At 52.9% G+C, this 26,742-nt stretch overlaps 2 protein-coding genes across 3 annotated transcripts in view; one reads left to right on the forward strand and one right to left on the reverse strand.

Annotated features, from left to right (window-relative positions):
- The window catches only part of LOC102381926 (H-2 class II histocompatibility antigen, E-S beta chain), a 603,463-nt gene that overhangs the window by 270,043 nt on the left and 306,678 nt on the right, over window positions 1–26,742 (forward strand). The gene's annotated exons all lie outside the window — the stretch shown is intronic.
- LOC102378325 (major histocompatibility complex class I-related gene protein-like) lies at window positions 5,534–13,172 on the reverse strand. 2 transcript variants are annotated; one of them, XM_006034596.2, is made up of 7 exons: window positions 13,041–13,172; window positions 10,924–11,184; window positions 8,971–9,246; window positions 8,553–8,828; window positions 8,124–8,240; window positions 7,311–7,343; window positions 5,534–7,192 (listed from the first exon to the last, which is right to left on the reverse strand). In XM_006034596.2, exons 1-7 carry the CDS (start codon window positions 13,099–13,101, stop codon window positions 7,182–7,184), a joined length of 1,035 nt encoding a protein of 344 aa, XP_006034658.1. In that variant the 5' UTR covers window positions 13,102–13,172; the 3' UTR covers window positions 5,534–7,181. The 2 variants fall into 2 exon arrangements, with proteins under 2 accessions (XP_006034658.1, XP_025072380.1); XM_025216595.1 differs by lacking the exon at window positions 8,124–8,240.

Here is a 26,742-nt window from a genome sequence, read left to right on the forward strand (position 1 = left end):
CTTGAGGCACCCTTTAAAGATGTTCCCCTCTTTTTCACACAGTTTGCACGGCCATTTCTGCTCACACTCCTTGGCTTCATGCCCCTTTTCCTTGCACACAGCACAGACTTTGTTTGTGTATTGTCCAATGAGGTGGCCTTCCTCCCCACATTTCCTGCAGAGCTTGGGTTGTCCCTGGTAGAAAATGAAACCTTATTGAGCCCCAGGGAAATGGATGAAGGGAGGTGCTGCACTTATCTTGGATTTCCAGGTTTGCTTTTGAGCACTGCCTTGGTTTTCCAGGCTCCCGTCTACAGTCCCAACTCTTCCAGGACCCTCTAGCTGGAGCATCAGGCTCAGAGAGTACTAATCAATGCCTTGATGTCTAGTTGACAGCTGGTATCAAATGGAGTGTCCCAGGGGTTGCTCCTGGGGCCAGTTTTGTCCAGTGTCTTCATTAACAATCTGGAAGGTGGCATAAGGTGCACCCTCAGCAAGTTTGCACAATGTATCAAGCTGGGGGGAGTAGTAGATATGCTGGAGGGTAGGGCAAGGATTCAGTGTAACTTAGACAAATTGGAGGATTGGACCAAAAGGAATCTCATGAGGTTCAACAAGGACAAGTGCAAAGTTCTGCTCTTAGGATGAAACAATCCCATGCACCGGTACAGGCTGGGGGCTGACTGGCTGGGCAGCAGCTCTGCAGAAAAGAACCTGGGGTGACAGTGGACAATAAGCTGAATATGAGCTAGCAGTGTGCACTTGTTGCCAAGAAGGCCAACATCATCCTGGGTTGTAATGGTAGAAGCGTTGCCAGTGGGTCAATGAAAGTGATTATTCCCCTGTATTCAGCACTGTTGAGACTACTACTAGAGTCCTGTGTTCAGTTTTGGGCCCCACACTACTAAAAGCATGTTGATAAATTGGAGAGTCCAGTGGAGGGTGACAAAAATGTTGAGAGGGCTGAAGTTATGATGAAAGACTGAGAGAACTGGGCTTATTTAGTCTAGAGAAGAGGAAACTGAGAGGGGACTTAATTGCAGCCTTCAACTACCTGAAGGGGAGTTTGAAAGATGATGGAGCTGGACTGTTCTCAGTGGTGGCAGATGACAGAACAAGGAGCAATGGGCTCAAGTTGCAGCAAGGGGAATTTAAGTTAGGTACTAGGAAATTTTTCTTTCTGGGCTAGTAGTAAACCACTGGAACAGGTTACCCAGGGAGGTGGTGGAAGCTCCATCATTGGAAATTTTCAAAACCCGGCTAGACAAAGCCCTGGCTGGGATGATCTACTTGGGCCTGGTCCTGGCAGGGGGTTGGACTAGAAGTGACCTCCTGAGGTCCCTTCCAACCCTAACTTTCTATGTTTCTATAATTCTCCAGTTTTCACACTCTCGCACTGCCTTTTAGCTAGAGACTCAAGTCCTCTTCCTTTACTAGGTCGGAATGCATTTTAATTGTCACCAGCCTCTCTTTTCTTGGGCTGTCCATAGCAGATTCAAACAACTCCAGCTGGGGGTTCCCCATACCTGCCTGCAGTTGCACCCAGAACTCCACCCTACTCCTGGGATCCTTAAAGCAGAGCTCCTACTCCACCCCTCACAGCGTATTGATGAGCCAATGTAGATTAATAAAATTTACCTTTAGCAGTTCCTGAAGGATCTTGGCCCCAAACTCTTTCCTTCCCATGAGCAATTAACCAATCTCATCTCCTTCTATGACCAGATGACCTATCACCTGGACAAAGGAGAAGAGATTGACATCATATATCTAGACTTCAAAAAAGCCTTCGATCTGGCGTCCCATGATCTCCTCATGGAAAAATTGGCCAACAGTGTCCTCAGCTACATCACAGTCTGATGGCTGGGGAATTGGCTCCAAGGCCAGAATCAGAGAGTGGTAGTTGATGGAAGTGAATCATCATGGTTTGCCGTGACCAGTGGGGTCCCCCAAGCCTCTGTCCTTGGACCTGTTCTCTTCAATATCTTTATTAACTATGTGGACATTGGTGTCAGCAGTGGACTGGCCAAATTTGCCGATGATACTGAACTTTGGGTTAAAGCATCCACACCTGAGGTTAGGTTGGTGATCCAGGTTGACTTGGATAGGCTTAAAAAATGTGAGGATACAAACCTGATGATGTTCAATACTGACAAATGCAAGATACTCCACCTTGGGGAAAAAAAATCCCGCAGCACGCTTATAGGCTCGGCAGTGCTACGCTTACTAGCACCAGGGCCAAAAGAGACTTGGGCGTCATGACTGACCACAAGTTGAACATAAGCCACCAATGCGATGTCGCAGCTGGTAAAGCAAACCAACTCTGGCTTGCATCCGTAGATGCTTCTCAAGTAAATCCCAGGATATCATCCTCCCACTGTACTTGGCCTTGGTGAGGCTGCAGCTGGAGTACTGCATCTAATTCTGGGCTCCACAATTCAAGAAGGATGTGGAGAAGCTAGAGAGAGTGCAGAGGAGAGCCACATACATGATCAGAGGGCAAGAGAATAGGCCTTATGAAGAGAGACTGAGAGCCATGGGACTCTTCAGTCTGGAAAAGCACAGGCTCAGGGGTGACCTGGTAGCCACCTATAAGTACATTGGGGTGTGCATCAGGATCTGGGGGAATGCCTGTCACCAGAGCTCCCCAAGGGATGACGAGGTCCAACAGTCACAAACTTCTCCAAGACCGTTTTAGGTTGGACATAAGGAAAAACTTCCTTACTGTCGGAGTCCCCAAGGCCTGGAATAGACTTTTTTTAGAGGTGGTGCAAACACCTACTCTGGACTCTTTTAAGAAACATTTGGACATTTATCTTATTGGGATCCTTTGACCCCAGCTGACTTCCTGCCCCTGGGGCAGGGGGGGCTGGACTTGATGACCTTCCGAGGTCCCTTCCAGCCCTAGTGTCTATGAAATCTATGAAGTTTCCCTGGGTTCTCCAGATATTCCTTCTTTGTCTTGAACTTCACTGGGAAGTATCCCGGAGGCAACTTGATCTTGCCGGTAGACTTCTGTCCAGGGGTCCACAAGCATCAAACAGCACCACACTTCATGCGAGTGGGGGGAAGCCACACGTTCTTATCCACAGTGGGATCAACTCACCATGTTGTCTCCCCTGCCAGGTAAGTCCCAGACAGCTGCATGTAGGAGCGGGGCTTTTCTCTTTGGTTTTAGGAGGAATCTTCATTGTTCTCTGTATCAGCTGTGTCTGCATCCACACACTCAGGGCTAGTGCCACACACACACACACACCCACCCACACATGCATGCATTCACACATATGTGTACACATGCACATACGCAGACACAAGGACATGCACACTGTAAAGAAATCCCCTCCTCCTCTCTCTGTCCCTCACTTGGGTCAGCTCAGGTGACCCCTCTCTCTCCTTGTTTTCTTCTTGGTTCAGGCTGGTTAATCAGGTGACCTGGCCAGATAAAATTCCTAGGGGGTGGAGGGAGCTCTCTTCTTCCTGGCAGGCACTTTGAAAGCTGTGAGCAAATGCCCCAGTTAAAGTAAAAACCTGGAAACCTGCCAGGAGTTAGGAATTATCTTAAAATTATCTTAAAAGGATCACTGTGTCCAATCCCTGTAAAGAGTCACCTTGCATTTGTTTGCTCAAAGTGTATTCTGACTCCTCCTTCTACCCTCTTCCCCCTCTGAGCAATAAAGGTGTCGGGTGACAGCTTGCCGTGCTGTGCTACTGTGGAGAGAGAGAGGAGGCCTTCTGCTTCCAGCTTGGCCAGCGGAGTTTGTCTTTTTATTTTCCCTCAGTTCTACCTGATGCTGTCTTGGTATGCTTTGGGCTGAAAGAAGCGCCCAGAAATATTACTTTGGACAAAGCACCCCTAAGGTTTGCAGGGTCTGCGTGCCCCAGGCTGCACAGAGGCCACCAGAGACCAGTGCCGGGGTGGTGGCAGCGTTGCCCTGGGCTTGCCGGTGTTCTCCCAGAAGTGGGACAGCTGGCTGTAGACTCCCTGAGGGAGACTCCGGAGGTGAGGTTTTGGGCCTGGTACAGTGAGGCATAGTAGCACCCCCTACTGTGTATGCCACACACATACACACACATATATGCACAGATACATATACACATATAGACACACACATGCAAATACATGCACAGATGCACACATTCAGATGTGCGTGCACACACACGTACACAGATAGATGCACACATGCATGTGCACACAAACATGTGCCCTACTCCTCCCCCCACCTCCTCCTGCATTTCACCTGCTGCCATGTCTCCATTTCAGATGTCCTCTGGCTCAGGCACTGCTCTGTGTCCACACAGCTCCAAGGCACAGCCCAGGTGACAGGGGTCCTGGGGACACCCACAGTACCCACAGCCATTGTGAGGGTCACGGGGGTGCTGGAGCAGCCCATTGAGTCTCGGCTTCTCAGTCCTCAGCCCCATTTATCCAAGGCATCCTGCACACCGCTCCCCCATTGCCCCACAGCACCTTGTGGACACCCTCCAGCCCCCTCCACAGCTTGTTCCAACCCCTTGCTGTCCATGTGAAATACAGAGTCCCCCGGCTGCTATCCCACAGTGCACTATTCCACCATTGAAGCAGTCTGCTCTGGATCCTTCTGGGACACAGGTGGAGGTTTGGGGGCATAGGAACTACCATTTGGTCCCCTCCACCCCTCCCAGCCTCCCCCCAACACCACCTGCTGTCCCGATGCCCCAGGGTCCCCCTTGCCTTGTTGGACAAGGCCCTTCCTGAGCCCATGGTGGGTCTGAGTGCGAGGACAGAGGTGTAGAGCAGGAACCACCTAGGGCAGCACACATGGCCAGGGATGGCCAAGCCATGGGATACCTAGCCAAGGACAGAGGCAGACACCCAACTTCAAAGTCTACCACTATTATGCTCCTTCTATATACGCAGTATTCGTCCCATCAGGAGCCTGGATCATCAGATGCAGCCCCTCCCAGGCACCCACCATTAGAGGGGCAGAGATGCCGAAGGAAACATCTCCAGTTGTCCTGTTCAATAGCCATTAACAGATCCATCATCCCTGAATTCATCCAGTCAATCCCAGCTTTTCCGTCTGCCTCCACCCCCACCTGTAGCCATGAATCCCATCACATGTCAAAAACTAATGACATGTGGCATCACAAAGTCCTTTCTCTTCTTCATTTTAAATCTGTTGCCACCTCATTGCTGCAGTAGCCCCCTGATACTAGTCTTCTGGGGCTTGGGGAACAGCAGACCCCTTCTCACTTGGTCTTCACCCTCCACCATGTGATAGAGCTCTGTCCTCTCCCCCTCTCAGCCTCCTCCTCCCCAAAGGGCAGAGACCCAGCCTTTTATAGTCTCTCCTGGCTTGGAGACTGCTCCAGGCTCCTGATCATTTGGGTTGCCCTTCTCTGTGTTGAGCAGCTAGTCAAACTAAGCAAACCGGGTTCCATGTAGATGGGCAATCTGTTGACTCAGTAACCAATCAACAATTAAGAATTGGGGCAGGTGTGGGCACAGATGTCTACCAAATCCTACAATAGTTGGCAGAATCCCTAAACAAAACTGACTCACACACACTGATGGGGGAAAGGGTATTTATTCAAAGGGACAACAGACCAACAGTCCCAGCAACAACAATAATGACCATAATCACTGTTGCTCTATTACCCTCAGGGTGAGCTATCGGCCTCCCAGACTCTCCAGCTCTCAGACCGTGTCTCTTCAACTGTCTCCGAGGGAGCAAGGCATGATGCCCACAAGCTCCAGGTCTGGGAATGGACAGAGGCAGGTCTATATAATCCAACCTTTTATTGGACATAAGAATAAGCATGTGTCTGTGCCTGTCCAGCTCCCTCCACCAGCACAAGAAACATTTTTACCTCTACCAGCCGGGAGGAATACCGGAGAGAGGAGGAAGCTGGCCTGCATCCTGGCAACATGTTGCCTTGGCTTTGCAGAGGTTTTCCCCAGATCCCCCCTGCATGCACCCCAAGTGTATCTGTGGCTCATTTAAATAAATATTCTGTTACTCACATTTTTTCTTTCACTGAGACTGGGAATGGACATGGGTGACTGGTGCCATCTAAGTCAGGAGGGGCATGTGCCAACCCAGTGACCAGTCAGCTACCGGCGTGGGGGAGGTGGGGGAGGAGGTCTCCCATGGCCAATCACACTCAGCCACTTCTGGGAGTCCCGCAGCTGCATCACCCACTGCTTCATTCTGGCCGGCACTCACCGGGGGGGGGGGGGGGAGGCAACAGTGCTGCCGTCTACCCCCCCTCCCCGCCCATTGCCTAAGCGGGGAGCGCAGCCTGAGCGGGGGTGCACCAGCACTCTCAGAGGGAGCACATGCACCCCTGTGCACCCCTTATGCATCGCCACTGGGAATGGGCTGAACCAGGTGATCTCTGGATTTAGAAGGAGCCAATACACTGGGGCCGGTGTCCCTGAGAAAAGCACAGCTCTGGAGAGAGGAGGGCTTCTTATCTCTTTCCATCCCATCCGGGAATGCTCCTTGCCACGTCCTGTTGCTTCTGCTCCACTGGCCAGGCCAAGTGTGGTGAAGAGCAGGTGAGCAGAACAGGACCGCAGTGGCTGCTCCTTCCTGCTGTGACACCTGTCTGAAAAGCAGCTATTTCTTCTTGGGTGTCTCTAATATTAAAGGCTCGATAAACACATTCTTGTTCCACGTTTCCAGGCTACTACTTGTGATGGAACTGAAAGCCTGTTAATTCTGCATTGCCTACCAGCATAAGCACACATCACTCATAGCTCAGGCTTTGCTAGTGAGTACTGCCTGGTGTGGTCTGTGAGCCACTGGCCATGTCTGCAGCCTGCAGGGCTGGACTAGATGTGACCTCAGGAGGTCCCAACTTTCCTAGGATCCTATCATCCTACGGTCCTATCACCACCCATCTGCTGGCTTTAGAGGAAAAAAAAAACTGGAGGCATGCTGCTTTTCAGGAAAAGGGGCATGTACATGGATAAATAATAAATAACTGGAGAGAGCCAGAGGCAGGCGCCTGCTTGGAGACAGTTCTGGTAACCCGTGCCCAGGGACAGACAAACAGCAGACAAACACAAACTTCTGAAATGCAAGAGCCCGAGACGTGGAGACGGGGTCCTCTCCCAGGCAGCAGGGACCAGTGTCGGGTCTGCAGTCCTGCTGCCTCAAGCCGGGGGGTCCTTGGTTTTTGGTTGCTGTCCCTGATGAGAAGCCCAATTTGGACTCATCTCAGCTCTTGGCTGCCAATAGAGGAAACATAGTTTAGAGGTGGTGATGGCCCACAGGGTCTCAGCAAGACAAGGGTCCCCTGCCCCCTACCCCAAATGTCCTGGGATATGGGACCAGGATGTTACTCACTGCTTGCTGGAGCGTAGCCAGATTCAGCGATGCCTGCAAGCCAAGCAGAGAAAGGTTCATCATTGTAGATGAAGAGGGGAGAGGGACTAATCCTCCCTGACATGTCCAAGAGCAGTTAATGCCCCAGGTTCACCCACTGACAGTGTCCCAAAAACAGACCCCCAGTGCCCCAGCCAGTGGCACAGGCCCAGGGCACAGGGTGTGGCACACCTAGGACCTGACAGAGCAATCAGCTCAGGCTCTCTGCAGACTCAGGCAGCCTCGCTGAAAGGAGCTCCCCCATCTTAGAGCCACGGCCCAGCCTGTCTGCAGCAGCAGGTGGGAGTGGGCTGCCCCTGCCACAGCCTCATCTGCCAGTGGGTCTCACCCCAGCCACTGGAGAGGAATTTAGGCTACTTCTGTCCCTGCAGTTAAGGCCCTGAAGGCCGTCCTCACCCCATTGCCACCCACGGGAGATGCCCCTCCCCTTCACATGGCTGACAAGGAGAGGCAAGCTGTGGGCCAACAGATTCCTAGAAGGGCTCCATGTGAGGGTGCTTCCTGGTCACTGAGCAGAGCCCTTCTAGGAACACCACTGCTGTGACTTGTCTGCTCTTCTGCACCTAACTCCCCATGGTGGCCAAAGGCGCAGACGGGGAGGGAGCTGTGGGGCTGGTGCTAGAGGGCTCCTCGGGCTCTCATTGCTGTTGGGGGTGGCTGCAATGATGGCTGAATGCCCCGGCTCCCCGCAGGTATGCACCGAGGTCCTGCTGGTAGATACCGTTCCTCCCTCTTCTGCTGCCTATTCCTTCGCTGTCATGAAGACCCTCTTACCTTTCTTTTTCCTCCTGATGATGGCATAGACTAGGACAGTGATAACCAGGATCATACTCCCGGCCATGATGAGGACAGCCAGGACCCAGGGGGACAGAGTGTCCGTCTTGTCAGAGACTGCAGGGTGGAGAAGCAGGCAGCACTTACTTGGGGGCAGCATGTACCAGGGATGCAGTTTCTAGGGACAGGATGATGGATCACCGCCGTTCAGTCTCCACCATCCTGAATATGAACTTGTTGGCTTGTGAAAGCCCTTGCCACAGGATGTCCCCCAGACTGAGAACCGTGTACCTTAATCACAGCAGAGCCTGGGCTAGAGCAGTGAATGCTGCCCATGGGCAGGGATGCCTGAGGTCAAACTCTGTGGCTGGTCCCTCCCTAGCTCCCAGAGAGGGGCTCCCCACCCATTATCCCCCTCACAGCCCTCACCCCAGTTGAGCGAGGGCTCCGGCAGGCTGCTGTGCTCCACTCGGCAGGCGTAGTGGTGCATGGCGGATGCGGGACCAAGCTCCAGGGATGTCCACTTGTAGAACGTGTTGTTGGCAGTGGGCAAGATCCCACCAGTGAAGGTCTCCAGGAGGATCTCCCCTCCCTCCTGCACCCATGAGACATGGATGGGGCGTGGGTAAAAGTCCCTCACGTGGCAGGACAGGGTGGTGGAGCCGTCGGGGGCATCTCTACGGGACACCGACACCTTGGGGGAGACTGTGTGGAGGAAGGAGAACATGGAGTTAGCAACAAGCCTGGGTCCAGGACAACCTCAGAGAGCAACACATGGCCCCTATGTGTGCAAAGCCTGTTGTGCACTAGAAGCCCTGTGCCTGTGTCACTGGGACCAGTCACTCACCCCTCTGGGCCAGGATGGCCTTTCCCTCCTGCAGCAAGCTCTTCAGGGTTTGCTGGCACTTCTCCTTCAGGTACCACTGTACATATTGGGTCCAGGTCTTGTGACTCTCCCACCGTAGCTTCTGGGCAAATGCCACCGGCACAGCCGCCACCCATGTTTGCTGCTGGATGTCAAAGTTGATGAAATCCTCCCCGTCGTAGGCGTACTGGAACTTCTGGTCCCCCAAAACGTCACCACGGAGAGAGCAGCCCACGTGGACCTGCTCGACATGGAGGCCTGCACAGAAGCATCTGGTCAGCACGCGGTAACCTCCCATCTCATACGCTGTTCTCCAGCAGGACGGAGCATCCAGCCAGCGGCTGATGTGTAAGAGCTGCACCCGGGGGAATTAACATCATGTCCCAGCTACACCCACCTCCATGGGATCCACTGCACCCCCAGTTACTTCTTGGCTGGGCTACAACCTGGCCAGCTACCCCCAGCCAGCCTGTGCACTTGGGTTCTCCTCCCATGGCGCAGCGCCTGAGGCCCCCACCACAGGTTACTATTCTTGTTGTTGGGGATCAACAGGTCCTTGCTCACGTGGTCCACACCCTCCATCATGTGATAGAGCTCGGTCCTTTCCCTCTCAGCCTTCTCCTTCCCAAAGGGCAGAGTCCCAGCCTTTTATAGCCCATATAACTCCCACCTAATATTATGGAATTAACTGGTTAATGGGACAATAAAGACCATCCCCATGTGCACAGTAATTATCTTACTATTAACTAGCTCATTGCAAAATAAATGTAGACTGGCCACACATGCATAGTTATAATCGCACCATGGAAATGTCCATCCAACTATAAAAAGACCCAGCTACCCTATTAGTGCCTGAAAATGTATAATGACTTTATATCCATTTTCTATCCAGCTTTCATTTAAATGCGAAGCAGGGCCCTGACATTCTTCTCCACTGAATTTCATTTGCTTTCTAGGGCCCAATTCTCTGGTTTAACAATGTGTATTATCTGCTGTCTCTCCCAGCTTTGGGTCATCTGCAAACTGGATCAGGAAGTGCTTTATTTCTTCATTTGAGTTATTGATAAAATATGCTGAACAGCACCTGAGATAGCCCAGGCCTGTGTGAAACCACCTTTGAAACCTGCTGCTGGGCTGATATTGATCCATGCATAGGCTCTCTTTGCTTGCACTTCCTGAGGCACCCACATGGCCATCTCACTGCAATACTACCTGCCCTTATTTCTCTAGTTCTCTTAGAAGAATGCAACATCAAAAGCCTCAGTAAAGCCCATGTATACTATCCCCACTGTCTACCCCTTGCTTATCAAGGTGGTTACCCTGGCAAAAGGGGAAGTCAAGCTGGCTTGGCATGATTTGTTCCTAACACCCCCATCCTGGCTGCTGCCGAGCTCACCTCCCTCCTCCAAGTGATCACAGATTCCTGATTCACACCAGGAACTCCCCAGGTAACGCAGTCTGGCTGCTGTTCTCTAATCCCCCAGGTCCACTTGCTAAAGATGGGCACTGTGCCGCCTTTCTCCAGCCCCGGGAACTCCCCTCTCCCCTTTGGCTTGGGGCCATTTCTGCCAATGCCTCCGGGATTTCTTTGCTTCCATCCCCAGCATCGCAGGAGGAATTTCTCACGCCCTGCATGTGAAGAGCACAAGCCTAAGGACCTACTTGCTTGAACACAGAGCTTGGTTCAGAAGCCCAGTCCTACTTCTAGCCAACACCTTATTTTCCTTTTCTTCTAGGGCTGAGCTTCCAGCCTGCTCAGCATTTCTTGGTTCTCTGCTCACAGGCCCAGGCAGTCACAGCTGTAAGCACACAAGTCTCCTAGCCCTTGTGTTTTCTATCAGCTTCCAGGAAGAGCTGAGAAACTGGATTCACCTGACAGCAACTGTGAACACTGTCAGTGTACTGGTATGTCACGAACAAGCGTGGTGCACTCACCGGCCGTGTGGTTATATAGGTTCATCCAGCTCTTTATGTGAACTTTGGATCCTTTCTCGTACCGCTGGAACCTGTGGGTCAGTTCCTGCATATAGTCACTGCCCACAGCCTGCTTCACCCACTGCTGGGTGGGTCTGACCTCCTGGGTGTCGCTCCGGTAGTTGGCGACCACAAATTCATCCAGCTTGGCAATCATGAAGTAGGTGTGGGTCCCGTCTTCCTCCTCTGTTCCAGTGACCAGAATGTCCAGGTGGTGCGGCCCTGGCATGACAGAGGAGACATCAAGGGTTAACATGATGTATACTGCATTGCACACTATACTATCTGATTGTCTAAGAGCTGTAACAACAGAACAAGACTTCAGTGGCTCAGAGCTACACAGACATAGGATGAAAAGAGGGTCCCTGGCTCAGCTCACAACCAGCACAGACGAGATGGGACAAGGGACAGACTGACAGGGGAGTGGAGGGCGATGCTATAACCCAGCCTGATGGGCAGTGCCATCACAAGGAAGCTGGAACGGCACAGTCTGGGTGTTTTAGATGGAGCAAACAGCCTGTGGTATAAGCCCAGCTGCAGGCAGTTTAGCTACTCGGGGAGTGCCCCTGCCCAGTTAAGACCCCCAGAGAGAGCATGGTGTTTTGGGGGAAGGTTGTGGGTTTTTTTAAGGAAAATTTTTCATGTCCCAAGCCAAATCAGCCAAATCTATTCCAAATCTGTGTGAATCATTCAATAAACATACGTGACCCTGCTACTGGGAAGCATCTTCTACTCCTGCTTGGGCTTCAGATACTTCCAAATCCTTTGGCAGGCATCCTATATGCAAGCCAAAGCCCAGAGGCTTGCAGTTCAGATGCCTCAAAGTTTCGCTGTACTGCCGCAGAAGCAAGCTAGGGAGGTGTCTCCCATTTCCATAAAGTGGGTGTGTAGCTGAGATCCTCCCACTGGAAGTCAAAGTTGGAGGCTATGAGAGAGCACAGGTATACATCTGCCTGTGAGGACATGAAGCCCCCATGCCTAGAGCCAGTGCCCTCTCTGTCCTATGCCCAGCCTGGAAGCGCCTGCCCCGTGTGTGCCAGGGTGAGCCGGCTCTCTACCACAAGCAGTTTTGCACTACCTCCAATGTGGTGTAGGGAGCTGGGACTGACAAGTGGGGGGTTTAGTCAGTCCCAGCCCTGGCACTGGACCTGGGCCTTGAACTTGGATGACATCTGTGGAGTAAGTGGGCTGGAGCTTAACAAGTTACAGGGCACAATTGGAAAAGACCCCTCCAGCAAAAAAATCCTCTTTTTCAGCCTGTGATAAAGAGGATTTGATCCTGCTGCTCAAATGCATGAATGTCTGTTGTAAGGGCAGTTAACATGGGCTAAATGTGACTTGAGACACAGCCCTGAGTAAGGACTGTGGTTGCAGTTTGAAGGAAGGTCTGAAGACGCCCCTCTGGGCGAAGCCAGGCTGCGTATCTATAGGAAGAGGGGGCACGGGGAAGGAGGAAATCACTCAAAGATGCCTGCTCCACTGTCGCTGTGGTTCTGCGGTTGTGGTGTTAATAAGAACAAACATCTGAAATCAAAAAAGAGCCATTTGATTGCAGAGGGGTTCATACCCTGGGGAAGAAATGCAAACTGCTTGCTGGACAAACCTCCTACGGATGGGAGGGCACGTGTGCAAAGAGCTTGGGCAGAGACATCCTTGTGCAGATCACTCCCCTGCAGCTCTGCTCCAGGCTGAGCCCAGGATGGAGCTGCAGCAAGCCTGTGGGTGCATCCACATGAGGTGCTTTACTGCGCAGAAGACTCGTTTGCTACTCCGTAAAGCGTCACCCTCTACACGGCCACGGCCATTAGGGTGCAGTAGATTTGTTAACTGCACTGCCAGACAGTCCCACCAGATACAAGTGCTATCTGGCAGCACAGTGAATTACTGTGCTTAAATGCACGTGTAGACAGTGATGCTGGGATTAATTTACCAGTTTATTCAGTCACATTAATTGCACATGTAGACGCGGCCTGTTAGTGGGAGCTGCCCCGTCTCAGTGCTGCTGCCATCCTCAGGCTCGTGATGCCCCGCTCCTGTCCTACCCAGCGCTCCCAGCACCCACCCCGTTCATATCTCACCACTAGCAGCCACCGCTGCCAGGAGTCCCCCGCAGATCTGCAGGGCAAGAGCCCAGGCCATGTCCCGGGGGAAGGATCTCTGTGGGAGGAGAGGTCCTGTCGCAGAAACCGGAAGGGAGGCAAGGCCCGGAACTGAACGAGTCACTTGGACGGAGCGTGCCAGGAGGCCCTGCCTTCTGCTGGGTGTTGCTCACAGAGTCCAGGCTGCTGGTTGGAAAGACAGTCCTCCAGCGCAGGCATCACTTGTGTCTAGGCAGAACTGCTGCTTTCAGGTTACTAAGGGGCAAGGCAGAAAAACAAGTCAGCCAAGATGGGCGAGAGCAGGGAGGCAGCAGCTGCTGCAGCGTGAAGTCAGGCACAAGGCAGGGGGCATTTGCACTTTCTCAGCTAACTCAGTGCAAGATGTGCAGCATGCAGTAAGCCTGAGCGGGAGATGCACAGCATAAATCCTAGAGGTGCAGCAGGTTTGGGGGGCTGCCAGTCCCACCGCAGAGGCAGAACGGTCCTCCTCACCCCCAGCCTCAGTTTGAGATGCAGGGCCCAAACCTGGGCACAGTATTTAAGGAGTGGGCACCCCAGAGCTTCATATAGCAGCAGCAAAACATTCCCTGTTTTGTTTTCAATTCACTTCTTAGTGATGCCCAGCATTTTATTGGCTTTCTTGGCAGGCTGAGCTGACGTTTTGACAGAACTCCTCTAATGACCCCAAAGTCCTTCCTGAGTTGTCACAGCTAGTGTGGACCCTGCCATCCTGGACTCAGAGCTGAAGTTATTTTTACCCAGGTGCATTGCCTTGCAATTAAACCAATAAAATTACCTTGCTGTTTCTGTTCCCTTGCCCTGCCCTGAGCTAGCAGGTGGGTATGGCTTGTCACCCCTCCCAGCCTCCCCAGGAACCGACATGCTTTTACCAAGGGCTGTTTTCAGTGTTTGAAGAACACTTGCACAGGCACCATTCCCAGAGATATTGCTGAGGTCTCTCTTTCTCTCTCACACACACTCATAAGGAAATACAGACATCATATGCAATGAATTGTCATCAATAGCTCAATGTTTAGTTGGGAGGAGGTATCAAGTGGGTTCCCCAGGGGTCTGTCCTGGTCTGGAACTGTTTGAAATCTTTAATAATGAGCTAAATCATGGGATTGAGTGCACACTTAGCAAATTCAGGGGTTGGACTAGATGACCTGCGGAGGTCCCTTCCAACCCCCTTTTTCTAGGATTCTTTGAAATGTGCAGGTGACACCCAGCTGGGTGGACCCGCAGACACTGTGGAGGACAGGGCTTGGGTCCAGAATGACTTGGGTGGATTAGAGACATAGTTTGCAAACAACCAAGTGTGAGTCAACAAGGACAAGTGCAAACTCCTGCACTTGGGAGGGAATAACTGCATACACAAATCCAGGCTGCAGAAGGACTGGCTAAGTTGCAGTGCTGCAGAGAAGGACCTGGTAGCAGACCAGGAGCGAAATACAAGCCAGCAGTGACTCTTGTTGCAAGCACAGCCAGAAGCTTCCTGGGCTGTAAGAACAGGAGCATCACTTGCAAATCCAGTGCTGTGGTTCTTCCACTCGATTCAACACTGTGGAGGCCTAATCTGCAGCCGCGTGTCTGTGTTGGGCCCTGCACTTCAAGAAAGACTGGGCAGATTGGAAAGTCAAGTGCAGAGCGACAAACATGATTAGGGGCCTGGGAGGCAGGACTGATGCTAAGGAAAGAGCTGGGGTGACTCAGTCTGGAGAAGAAAAGACTGATAGGGGATATGCTCACAGCCTTCAAATCCTTGAAGGGCAATGACAGAGGATGGAGATGGGCTTTTCTCTGTGGTGGCAGGGGACAAGACTGGGAGCAATGGCCTGCAGCTGCAGCAGGGGAAAATGAGGCTGGAGATGAGGAGAAACTGTACTGTATGATTTTGAAGGTGGTCAAGCATTGAAACAGGCTGCCCGGAGACGCGAGGGAGCCTCCATCCCTGGAAGTTTTTGAGGACAGGTTGGAGAGACATGGGGTGTGCATGGTTTAGTCAGGGTCAGTCCTTCCCTGAGCAAGGAGCTCTTACCAGGAACCTGGCACCATTTGGTTTTTTGAGAGACAAGACGCCAGCCTGTCTGTGATCAGGGTGCATTGCAAGCTGAGACGGGTCCCTGGATGCCGGGAGGGTAGGCATAGAGGGGAAGGAGCGGGTAACTTGGCGTGGACGAAACCAGCAGTTGGTCATGCACAACACAGCAAGTCATGGCTGCTGGGTACCAGGCAGGCCATGGGGTGTAAATGTGCCGAAGCCCAGGGAATGGCCAGAGCTGCCCGGGACAAGGAGCAGAGCCAGACGCGGTGCATGGCTGGGACCTGCCCGTGGCAGGGTGGCCCCGGCACAGCCAGGTCCAGGCCTGGCCTGGCGGTGATCCTGAGCATTTGCAGAGTGCCACTGCAGCCAGACTGAGCCCCTACCTGCCAGGCTCAGTCCAGCATGGACCACGGCCTGGAGGTCAGCGTGTCCTGCTCTGGCTGCTGCTCCCTTGGCTGTGGGGCAAGGTGCAGGTAGAGGGGAAGCAGGTCACAGATGAGGGTCCTGGGCCCAGGACCCCAATGAATCTTAATCCGCCTAGAGGGGCGTGTGGGGCCCCGGTGATGCTGGGTCCAGAGTCCGGATCAGCTCTGGAAATCCCTAGGCTGGGAGCCAGCGCACTGTGCTTTTGCTTTCACAACTCTGCTCGGGGGGCAGGGTCCCCTACAGGCAGGCTGTCTCCAGGGGCTGGGGTACACTCAGGGACTTTTTGACCCCCTCCCACCTCCTAAGTGTGCTGGGGGCAGAGGCACACCTAGGATGGGCTGTTTGGAGGCAAGGAGGCTGCTAGGGTGGGAAGGATGGCGGAGGGGGGAGAACCTAGGAGTCCTTAGTCCAACACCCCCTGCTCTAAACACTAGACCTGACCCCCTCCCAGCACCTGGGACAAAACCCAGGAGTCGGGGGTCTCAGGTATCCTCAATTTAACCCTCTCAGAGCTGGGGAGACAGCCCAGGAGTCCCGAGTTCAGCCCTTTCCCCTGCTCCGTCCACTGGACCTGACTCTGCTCCCCGTACTAGGGAGAGAACCCAAGTGTCCCGGCTCACAGCAGCCCTTCCCCGGCCCTGGCTCTAACTGCTGGTTCCTCCTCTCCTCCCACACCCTGGGAAAGGACCCAGGAGTCCAGACTCCAATGCACTATCCCTAGCAGCGGCACTGCCCTTTGGACAGGGAGCTGGGCAGAGAACCCAGGTGTCCGGGCTCCCAGCTCCCACCCCCGAGCCCTGGGTGCCCTCTGCCGGCTGCAGCCCACGGCACTGGTGGCAGGAACTCAGGTGATTTCCAAGAAGTCACCCTTTTACACGGGCACCAGGCCAAGGCTCGGAGTCTACAGCCCCTCCCTGCCCACGGAAACCCCAACGAACTGCCCTTTGTTAGGGAAACTCCCACAACCAATGTCCCTGGCCCATTCGCACATGAGCAGGGGCACAGCTGATCCTGAGCTATAGGATGGGTTGGGGGAAATCGGGCTGGAGGGACCCTTGGATAGAGGGGGCTTGGCTAGGCCAGGGCCCTGAGGGGTGGCAGCTGGGTGGGCAGGAGCGCTGAGCCATCAGGGAGTTGTGTGCAGATGTAGGCAGAAGGGGGTTCTTGCCATGCCCATGTCAGTGATGGTGGGGGGCATCGCTGCAGGGGGGGAACTGAGGCACAGGGTAGTTCGAGGCTGTGCTCAGGCCCCTGCCCCAGCTGAGGGGCCCAGTGGTAAAGTCACCCTTGCTATGCCAGCTGGCTTTGTGCAGAAGCTGGGCTTTTCTCTTTGGCTGTAAGAGGAATCTTAATTGGACTCTGCATCCATTGTGTCCATGTCCAAACACTTGGGGCCAGCGCCACATGCGCAAACACATGCATGCACCCACACACACACAGATGCACACATGCTTGTGGACATGCACATAAGCACATGCACTCAAACACGTACAGATGCATGCATCTGGGTACACATGCATATGTGCAAACACAAGGGCACGCACACATGTACACATACATGGGCAGATGCACATATATGCATGCACACACATATGAACACATGCAGATGCATGTATGCAGATGCACACACACACAAATGTATGCACACACATACACGTGTGCACAAATGCACACACATGCACAGTTGCACACACACACATACATGTGCACACATACACTTGTAGCCCCCCCTCCTCCTACCCGCTCTTCATTTCACCTGCTGCACTGTCTCCACTTCAAATGCCCTCTTGTTCGGGAACTGCCCCATGTCCATGCAGCTCCAAGGCACAACCCAGGTGACAGGGAGTCCTGGGCATGCCCACAGTACACACAGCCAGCATGCAGATCACAGGAGCACCAGAGTGGCCCACTGAGTCCTGGCCCCGGAGCCCCAGTCCCCCATTTCTCCATGGCATCCTGCACACCACCACCCTGGCCCATCACCCCCCACACCCCACAGTGCCTTGTGGACACCGTCCAGCCCCCTCCAAAGCTTGTTCTAGCCTCCCACTGTCCATGTGAAAAGCAGAGTCCTCCTGATGATATCCCAACATAGTCAACACAGTCAACTATCAACATTGCTATAATTACACTCAGGATGAGCTATCAGCAGGAGAAAATATTATTTGGGGCTCTGAGTATAGGTGGAGGAGCACATGGCAGGGGTGCGGCGGTGCTGCCGGAGCAGTGGAGTTGTGCAGCGTCGGCGCAGCAGGACAGCAGCACAGTGGTGCTGCTGCTGTCTCTGGCTGCCATGAAATTAGTTTGTGGGGGCTAAGAACCGTTAGCCCCAGCCTTCCACTGCCTATGCCCACTCGGCTCTCTCGGGAGAGGAGGGATGAGCAGGAGAAGCTAATTCCAAGAAAATTACCCATAAAAAACTTCTCTCTCACTGAGGCGGGATTTTTATGTGCTAACTGGCAACTAGTCCTATCCTCACACTCAGCAGTCACCCACCTGTGCACACACTAGTATCCCGTTGCACATGGCCCCATTATATTGCACACCGCCCCCTCCTTGCCATTCTGGCACTCTCTGAATGGTGCAACTCCGTGCACGTGCTTGACGGCACAAAGGGGACGAGCCGCACCAAAGCTAGACCCTGCATCGGGACCTTTTCTCATTTGACTGCATCCTTCTTGAGATGTGGAGCCCAGAACTGTGTACAGTTTAAGGAGCGGGCACCCCATAGATCCATATAATGGCAGAAAGACGCGCTATGTTTTGTTTTCCATTCCCGTGTTAGCGATGCCCAGCATTAAAACTGGCTTTTCTGGCAGGCTGAGCTGACATTTTGAGAAAACTCCTCCAATAACCCCAAGGTCCTTTCCTGAGTCATGACAGCTAATTCATACTCTGGCCTCGTGGACATAGAGTTGAGGTTAGGTTTCCCCAGGTCAGTTGCCTTGCTGTTTTTATTCCCTCACCCTGCCCTGAGCTAGCAGGTGGGTATGGCTTGTCACTCCTCCTGGCCTCCCCAGGCACCAAGATGGTTTTACCAAGGGCTGTTTTGTGTGTTTGAAGAACTCTTCCACAGGCACCATTCCCAGAATATGGTTGGGGTCTCTCTCTCTCTCACACACACACATTCATAAGGAAATACAGACATTGAACGCAATGAGTAGCCATCGATGGCTCAATGTCCATTTGGGAGGAGGTATCAAGCAAGTTCCCCAGGGGTCTGTCCTGGTCTGGAACTGTTTCAGGTCTCTAATAATGATCTAGATCCAGGGACCAAGTGCTCACTTAGCAAATTCAAGGGTTGGACTAGATGACCTGTGGAGGTCCCTTCCAACCCTCATTTTCTAGGATTCTGTGAAATGTGCAGGTGACACCAAGCTGGGTGGAGCTGCAGACACTGTAGAGGACAGGGCTTGGATACAGAATAACCTGGATGGACTGGAGAATTGGTTTACAAACAATCAGGTGAGATTCAACAAGGACAAGTTCAAACTCCCACACTTGGGAGCGAATAACCAAATGCAGAAATCCAGCCTGGGGAAAGACTGGCCGGGCTGCAGTGCAACAGAAAAGGACCTGGGGAGGTGAATATGAGCCAGCAAGGACTCTTGTTGTGAACAAAGCCAGCAGTCTCCTGGGTTGTATGCACAGAAGAGTCATTTGCAAAACAAGGGCAGTGACCGTCCCCCTCTATTCAGCACTGGGGAGACCTCCCCTGGAGTCACCTGTCCAGTGTTGGGCCCCGCACTTCAAGATGTGGACAGAGTCAGACACGGAGTGACAAACGTGGTCAGAGGCCTAGGAGGCAAGACTGATGCTAGGCAATGAACTGGGGTGACTGAGTCTGGAGAAGAGAAGACTGAGGGGGGTGTGATCACGGTCTTCAAATCCCTAAAGGGCAATGACAGAGTGGAAGGATACAGCTTTTGTGTCTGTGGCCGCAGGGGACAGGACGAGGAGCAGTGGGCTCCAGCTGCAGCAGGGGAGACTGAGGAGGAGTTTTGTGATACTGAAGGTGGTCGAGCGCTGGGACAGGCTGCCCGGGGGAGTCTCCATCCTGGGAAGCTTTCAAGGGCACGTTGGACAGACATGTGGCTGCAGTGGTTAGTCAGGGACAGTCCTGCCCTGAGCAGGGGGCTCTTACCGGGGACCTGACACTGTTCAGTCTTTTGAGAGAGAGGATTACAGCCTGTCTGTGATCTGGGCCCCACTGCAAGATGAGACATGGGATTGAGGGACCATTACACTTCCCTTCCTGATTCCCCATCTGGTTCACCAAGTCACAGTACAGTCCCATTTCCCAGGGATCCTCCATTTCCTCTCGATAGGGCAGGCATTCCTACTGCCTGAGTCAGATACAGAGGCCAGAGAAAGGTCTATAAACCAACCTTTTATTGATGACATGCCAAAATATAAGGATAAGCGCTTGTCTGTTGGCCTCTCCACCTCCCCTCACCAGGACAAGGTGCGTTCTTACTTTTATCGGCCGGGGGAGAAAACAGGAGAGAGGAGGAAGCTGGCCTGGAGCCTGGCACCAGCTTGCCTCGACCTTGCAGCCGTCTTCCCCAGATCCCCGCTGTTTGCACCACATATGTAAATCTGGCTAATTTAAATAAATAAATAAATAAATGTTCATTCACATTTGTTTCTTTCTCTGAGACTTTGGGAATGGGACTGAACGAGTTGTCCTGTGGACTTGGAAGGGGCCAATTCACCAGGGCCTGTATCCTTGAGCAGAGCTCTGGAGAGAGGAGGCCTTCGCATCTTTTTCCCTTCCCATCTGGGAATCTTTCCCTTCCCATCTGGGAACTCTCCTTGCCACGTCCTGTTGCTTCTGCCCCGCTGGCCAGGCCACGTGTAATGCAGAGCAGCTGAACAGAACAGGACCGCAGTGGCTGCTCTTTGGTGCTGTGACACCCATCCGAAAAGCAGCTACTACTTCTTGGCCATGTCTAATATTAAAGACACGATAAATAAATTCTTATTCCACTTTCCCAGGCTACAGCTTGTGATGTAACTACAAGCCTATTGATTCTTGATTGCCTACCAGCGCAAGCACACATCATTCATAGCTCAGGCTTTTTTGGTCTGCACTGCCCAGTGTGGTCTGGCAGCCACTGGCCATGTCTCCAGCCTGTAGGGCAGGACTAGATATGACCTAGGGAGGCCCCTACTCGTCTAGGATCCTATCATCCTATGGTCCTATCACTGCCCATCTGCTGGCATTAGAGAAAAGAAAAAGTGGAGGCATGCTGATTTTCGGGAAAAGGGGAGCGTATACATGAATAAATGAGCTAACTGTCTGGAGAGAGGCAGAGGCAGAGGCAGATGCCTGCCTGGAGACAGTCCTGGTCAGCTATGCCCAGGGATGGATAAACAGCAGGAGAAGCACAATTTTCTGCAATGCAAGAGCCTGAGACCTGGAGACAAGGTCTCCAGCCCAGGCTGCAGGGACCGGAGCTGGGTCTGGAGTTCTGCTGCCTGGTGGGGGGAATGTCCCTGGTTTTTGGTTGCTGTCCCTGATGAGAAGGCCAGTTTGGAATCGTCTCAGCTCTCAGCTGCCAATAGGGGAAACGTTATTTAGAGGCAGCAATGGCCTACGCAGTCCCAGCAAGACAAGGAGCCCAAACCCCTACCCCTGCGATATGGGGCCATGATGTTATTCACGGCTCACTTGAGTGTAGATGGATTGGGTGATGCCTGGAAGCCAAGCAGAGAGAAAGGTTTGTCTTTGCAGAGGAAGAGAGGACCGGGGCTAATCCTCCCTGATGTGCCCAAGAGCAGACAATGCCCCAGGTTCACCAATAGGTCGTGTCCCAACAACAGAGCCACCGGTGCCCCAGCCAGTGGCACAGACCAAGGGCACAGGGCATGGATCACATGGCAATTATTCCAGAGCAATCAGCTCAGGCTCTCTGCAGACTCAGGCAGCCTCGCTGCAAGGAACTCCCACTCCTGAGAGCCACAGTTCAGCCTGTCTGCAGCAGCAGGAGGGTGCAGGCTGGCCTCTGTCCCAGCCTCATCTGCCAGCAGGTCTCACCAGAGTCACCAAAGTTAGGAATTTAGGTTGCCTCTACCCGTTTAGTTAGGGTCAGCACTCAGGGCCTTTCTCACCCCGGTGCCACCCACGGGAGCTGCCTGTCCCCTTCACATGGCTGGTAATGGGGGTGCTAGGCATGGAGAAGAAGAGATGACCTGTGGGCTGGCAGATTCCTAAAGGGCTCCAGATGAAGGTGCTTCCCAGTCCCTGAGCAGAGCCCTTCTAGGAACGCCACTGCTGTGACTTGTCTGCTCTTCTGTTCCTGGCACACATGATGGGCAAATCCACAGTCTGGCAAGGAGCTGTGCTATGGCTGCTGGAGGGCTCCCTGGGCTCTCATTGCTGATGGGGTTGGTGCAATGATGGCTCAGTGCCCCAGCTTCCCCCCAGACACAGGCTGTGCCCTTCTGGGGAGGGACTGCCCCATCCTCTTCTGCCACTGCTTCCTTTGCTGCCACGAAGACCATCCTATCTGCTGACTTTTTCCTCCAGATGATGGTAGTGCCCAGGACAGCAACAACCAGAATCAGACCCCCGCTATGATGATGACAGGACCCTGGGGGACAGGGCGCCTATCTTATCTGGGACAGCAGGGTGGAGGAGGGGAGAAGTTACCGGGGGAGGCACATGCCACAGATGCAACTGCTGGGGACCGGATTATAGACCACCGCTGTTCAGACTCCACCACACTCATGCCCCCCACTTCTCTGCAGCTCTGCCCCAGCCTGGGCCCAGAATGGAGCTGCAGCAGGTCCATGGGCGCTTCTACATGAGATGCTTTACTGCGCAGAAGACTAGTTTGCTACTCCGTAAAGCATCCCTATCTACAAGCGTGCACCAGTGAGGGCGCAGTAGACTTATTTACTGCGCTGCCAGATAGTCCCACCAGATACAAGTGGTATCAGGCAGCACAGTAAATGACTGTGCTTACCTGTGTAGACGGTGATGTTGGGATTAGTTTACCAGAGTATAGTCAGTCACATTAATTGTACATGCTGATGTGCCCTGTCAGCGGGAGCTGCCCGTCTCAGTACTGCTGCTACTCAGTACTCCACTCCTGTCCTACCCAGCTCTCCCAGCACCTGTCCCTGTCCACATCTCACAGCTAGCAGCTACCACTGCCAGGAGTCCCCAGCAGATCCACAGAGCGAGAGCCCAGACTAGTGTCCTGCGTGGTGAGGGGTCTCGGACACTGTGAGGGGAGGAGAGATCCTGGCACAGAAACCCGGGGGAGGCAAGGCCCAGAACTGAACGAGTCCCTCTAGACTGAGCATGCCAGGATGCCCTGCCTTCTGCTGGGTGTTGCTTTCAAAGTCCCAGCTGCTGGTCGGAAAGCCAGTCCTCCAGTGCGGGTGCAGAGAGTGGGGAGGCGTCACTGGTGTCCAGGCAGAACTGCTGCTTTCAGGTTACCAAGGGGAAAGGCGGAAATATAAGTCAGCTGAGAAAGGGCGAGAGCACGGGGGTGGCAGCTGCTGGCAGTGTGAAGCCAGGCAAAAGGTAGGGCGGGGGTTGCACCTTCTAAACTAACTCAGTCCAAGATGTGCAGCATACAGTAAACCCAAACAGCAGATGTAGAGCATACATTTGAGAGGCGCAGCGTCTTTGGGGGGCCTGTTCCACCACAGAGGCAGGATGGTCCTCCTCATCTCCAGCCTCAGTTTCCACGGCTGCAGCTTGAGTCTCAGTCCTGTATCCTGAGGCCATCGAGACTAGCTTATCACCATCCTCCAAATTACCTCCCTTCAGGGATTGGAAAATAGATCAAATACTGCTTCAATCTCCTCTTCTCCAGACTAAACAAACCCAGTTTCTGAACCTTTCCTCCTAAGTCATGTTTCCCAGACCTCCAATCATGTCTGCTGCTCTCCACTGAATACGTTTTTCATTTTTTTCTTTTAAAATTAATTTTTATCCTCATCCTATGCTCCAAAGTGCCTGCTATCCAATCCAGCTGAGAGTCACCTGCAAGCTAAGTGTGTGCATGAATCCATCCTTTTAGTCAACAACGAAGGTCTTGAACAGACTGAACTGAGATCAGACTTCTGGGGAATCCCACTCAGCGCCTCCCCGCAGTTAGACACTGAGCTGTGGTTGGCAGTCAAGCAATGCTTGTCTCACCTAATTGGGATTTCCTCATTTTCCTTATAAGAATAACCCAGGAGACGGTATGAAAAACCTGGCTGACCTACTGGTACAGCACATCTGTTATTCCCTGCTTGTCCACAGAGCTCACCACTTTGTTGCAGAAGGACATGGGATGGGTTGAGCATGACTTGCTCTTGACAAACCCATTTGGCTGCTCCTGGCCACCCCTTTATCTCACAGGGTCCTACAAGTGGATTCCTTGATGATGCACTTCGGGGTGTTTCCCCTTGACCAGGAGGGTGGATGAGGACACAACCTGAGACCCAGGCCCCTTCATCCTCGGTGCCTGGAGCCCCGGTGCCACTTTAGGTTTGTGCTCCAGTATCGTGAGTGGCCACATGGATGGGCAGAATGGGGGAGCAGTGGGTGAGTTTGGGGGGCCTTTTTGCTACATCATGTCTTCAGGCTCTGAGTCAACAGATCTGGCTGAAAGATGCCTCTGTGGGTCTAGGGGTACATTAGTCATTTTCGGATTGAAGCAAAAACAAATATAACATTACTGGGAGGTGCACCAACATGCTACATCATGCCTTCTGTATTCAAATATGCAAGAACTAGGCAACAAAAAATAATCAATGTGTGTTGTTTTTTTAGTCCTGTTGCCATTGGAAGTAAAGGCACATTTCTTGCAGGTTTGTAAAACAAAAATTTTGTCTACCTGAGCAACTTGGCAGTGCCTGAAACGCTTTCACATGTTAGTTTATGCTCACTTGAATTAAAATTCCCAATCCTGAGTTAACACTTCTAGCTAGAGTTAAACACAGTTTGTAGAGTTGTGAAATAGGAGCTAGAGTAATAGGAGCAGCTCCCAGGCAGCAGCACTGTAGAAGAGCCCAGGAGAGGTTCCCTTGTCTGGGGCTCACTGAGTGACCACAGGGGATGAGAGCAAAGTGCAGTGGGGAGCAGCAGGGAGCTGCAGTGCCCTGAGCTCCTGGGGCAGTGGGATCAGCAGTCCCAAATCATATCATCTCCGCTGGACTCCCAGGAACTGCACCAGTCTCTACTGGTCTCCAATGCCCTCTGCTGGCCGACCGCCTCAAGGTCCTACTGGGATGCAGCGCTGTAAGGCTCTACCATACTTACACATTAAATCTGGATAGAAAGCAGCTGTTACACATGTTCAAGCAATAATTTTGTAGCTGGGTAGCCAGTTTTATGGCATAATTAGTTTGTGCATGTGTCCAGTGTAAATTTATTGTGCCATTCACCAGTGAATTGTGCAATACATTTAATGTATGGCAGGGCCCTAGCCCTGAACAGTACCTGTATTTATTCTGGTTATTTCTGTATTAGATGTATATGCCACCCTCCCCAATCCAGCAAATGCTCGGGGCAGCCTGCAATCGGAGAGAGGATCACTTGCAGAAGCAGGTAGAGGATTCAAATAAAATACACAGCAAAAACTCCCTGGGCAATATCCTGGTGGCTAAACACTAACCCAGATAGGAGGAGTTGAAGGGGACACCATAACAGGGGACAGGCCTGGTCTCCACATCCCATCCCCTTGTGTCACAACGCGGGAAGTTTGCATCACTGGTGACATCTGTATACTCATCTCTTCCTAAGTAGGGGGTGAGGGACATCTCTGTCATGGTTTCTAAAGGATTAGGGGCCTGGGAAGCATGACTTTAAGGGAAATCAAAGGCAGTGCTTCTTTCTTCTATTGAGCACTGCAGAAGTCCCCCTGGAGTCCTGGGTCCAGTGTTGGACCCTGCACTTCATGAAGGATGTGGGCAGACTGGAAAGAGTTGGGCACAGAGCGACAGACATGATCAGGGGCCTGGGAGGTAGGACTATGCTAGAGAAAGAACTGGGGTGACTGAGTCTGGAGAAGAGAAGACCGAGGGAGGATGTGATCACCGTCTTCAAATCCGTGAAAGGCAACAACAGAGAGGATGGAGATGGGCATTTCTCTATGGCCACAATGGACAGATCAGGCCAGATCAGCCAAGTCCGCTCCTAATTCTGTTGACTGAGCAGAGCTCAGTCGTTCAGGTCTGTGTGGCACTACCACCGGCAAGTCTCCTCCCACACAGACTGTCTGCAGCTTCAGATATTCCCAAATCTGTGGCAGGCATCCTATGTCTAAGTCCTGAGCCTGGGGGCCTTGGGGCCCTAGGGGAGGGCAAACCAGGAGCTTGCCTGGGGCCCCACACTTTAGAGGGGCCAAATTTTGGGGGGGAGGGTGAAGCTTTTGCAAGGAAGTGGCTCTGTTTGCATTTTAATGCTCAACTATTTATCTATTTCTCTCAAAGAATATTTAAAAGATCCATGATACAACTGTGGTGGGTTAATATTTACTGGACTACATACCTCTAAGGGGCCCCAAATGACTCTCTTGCCCAGGGCCCCACCAACCCTATGGCCTCCACTGCTTGGGGTCCAGATGCCCCCTAATCTCACTTGCCCACAGCCAACGGGCCATAGGAACAAGCTAGAGGGAAAGCCCAAGTGAAATCCCCATCCTCAGCAATTGTGTAGCCAAAATCCTCCTGTTCGAAGGCTTTAGCAGACTCTTGCAGGGGTCATCCTGCAGTGCAGGGGACAGGTCTGCACCCTCAACTACCCCAAGGCAGTGGAGGCTGAGAAGAAGGGAACCTCCCTGCCAGGTTAAGTAAAACCATCTGGGTCAACAACCATGACAGATACGTTGTAGAACAGGGACTACACTTGATCTGCACCACAAGCTATCGCCCCGTGCACGTGGGAGAGTGGGGACTCTTATTGCAGCCCACGAGACTGTTCAGCCAGTTCAGGTGCTTCCAAGCAGATCCTGTCCAGGACAGGGCACTGCACGGCAGTGACAACAAGATGCCAATTTAAATCAGCCTGAGCAAAGAAAATTTGGAACAAAACTGTGCCCATCTGGGCCACTTCCCCCCCTCCCCCCCATGTTAAGAAGGGGTTAACCCACTGCTCACCAGAGCTGGCCCCCTTGATGCCAGTGGCTGCTCTGGGCTGACACTTCCCCTGCTCCCTTCTCAGCCCTGGTCTGGGGACCCCGATCTCCCAGCAGGGCAGACAGA

Source organism: Alligator sinensis, unplaced genomic scaffold, assembly GCF_000455745.1.
Source record: "Alligator sinensis unplaced genomic scaffold, ASM45574v1 scaffold1303_1, whole genome shotgun sequence".
NCBI lineage: Eukaryota > Metazoa > Chordata > Crocodylia > Alligatoridae > Alligator > Alligator sinensis.

Bases quoted from the DNA above. Each gene is read 5' to 3' on its own strand.
- LOC102378325 (XM_006034596.2), bottom strand. From the start codon at position 13,101: ATGGCCTGGGCTCTTGCCCTGCAGATCTGCGGGGGACTCCTGGCAGCG. The intron at 8,241-8,552 runs GTGAGGGCTGTG...TCCACCCTGCAG, and splicing joins GGAGCCCTCGCTCAACTGGG to TCTCTGACAAGACGGACACT. The intron at 7,344-8,123 runs GTAAGAGGGTCT...CTTGGCTTGCAG, and splicing joins CATCAGGAGGAAAAAGAAAG to GCATCGCTGAATCTGGCTAC.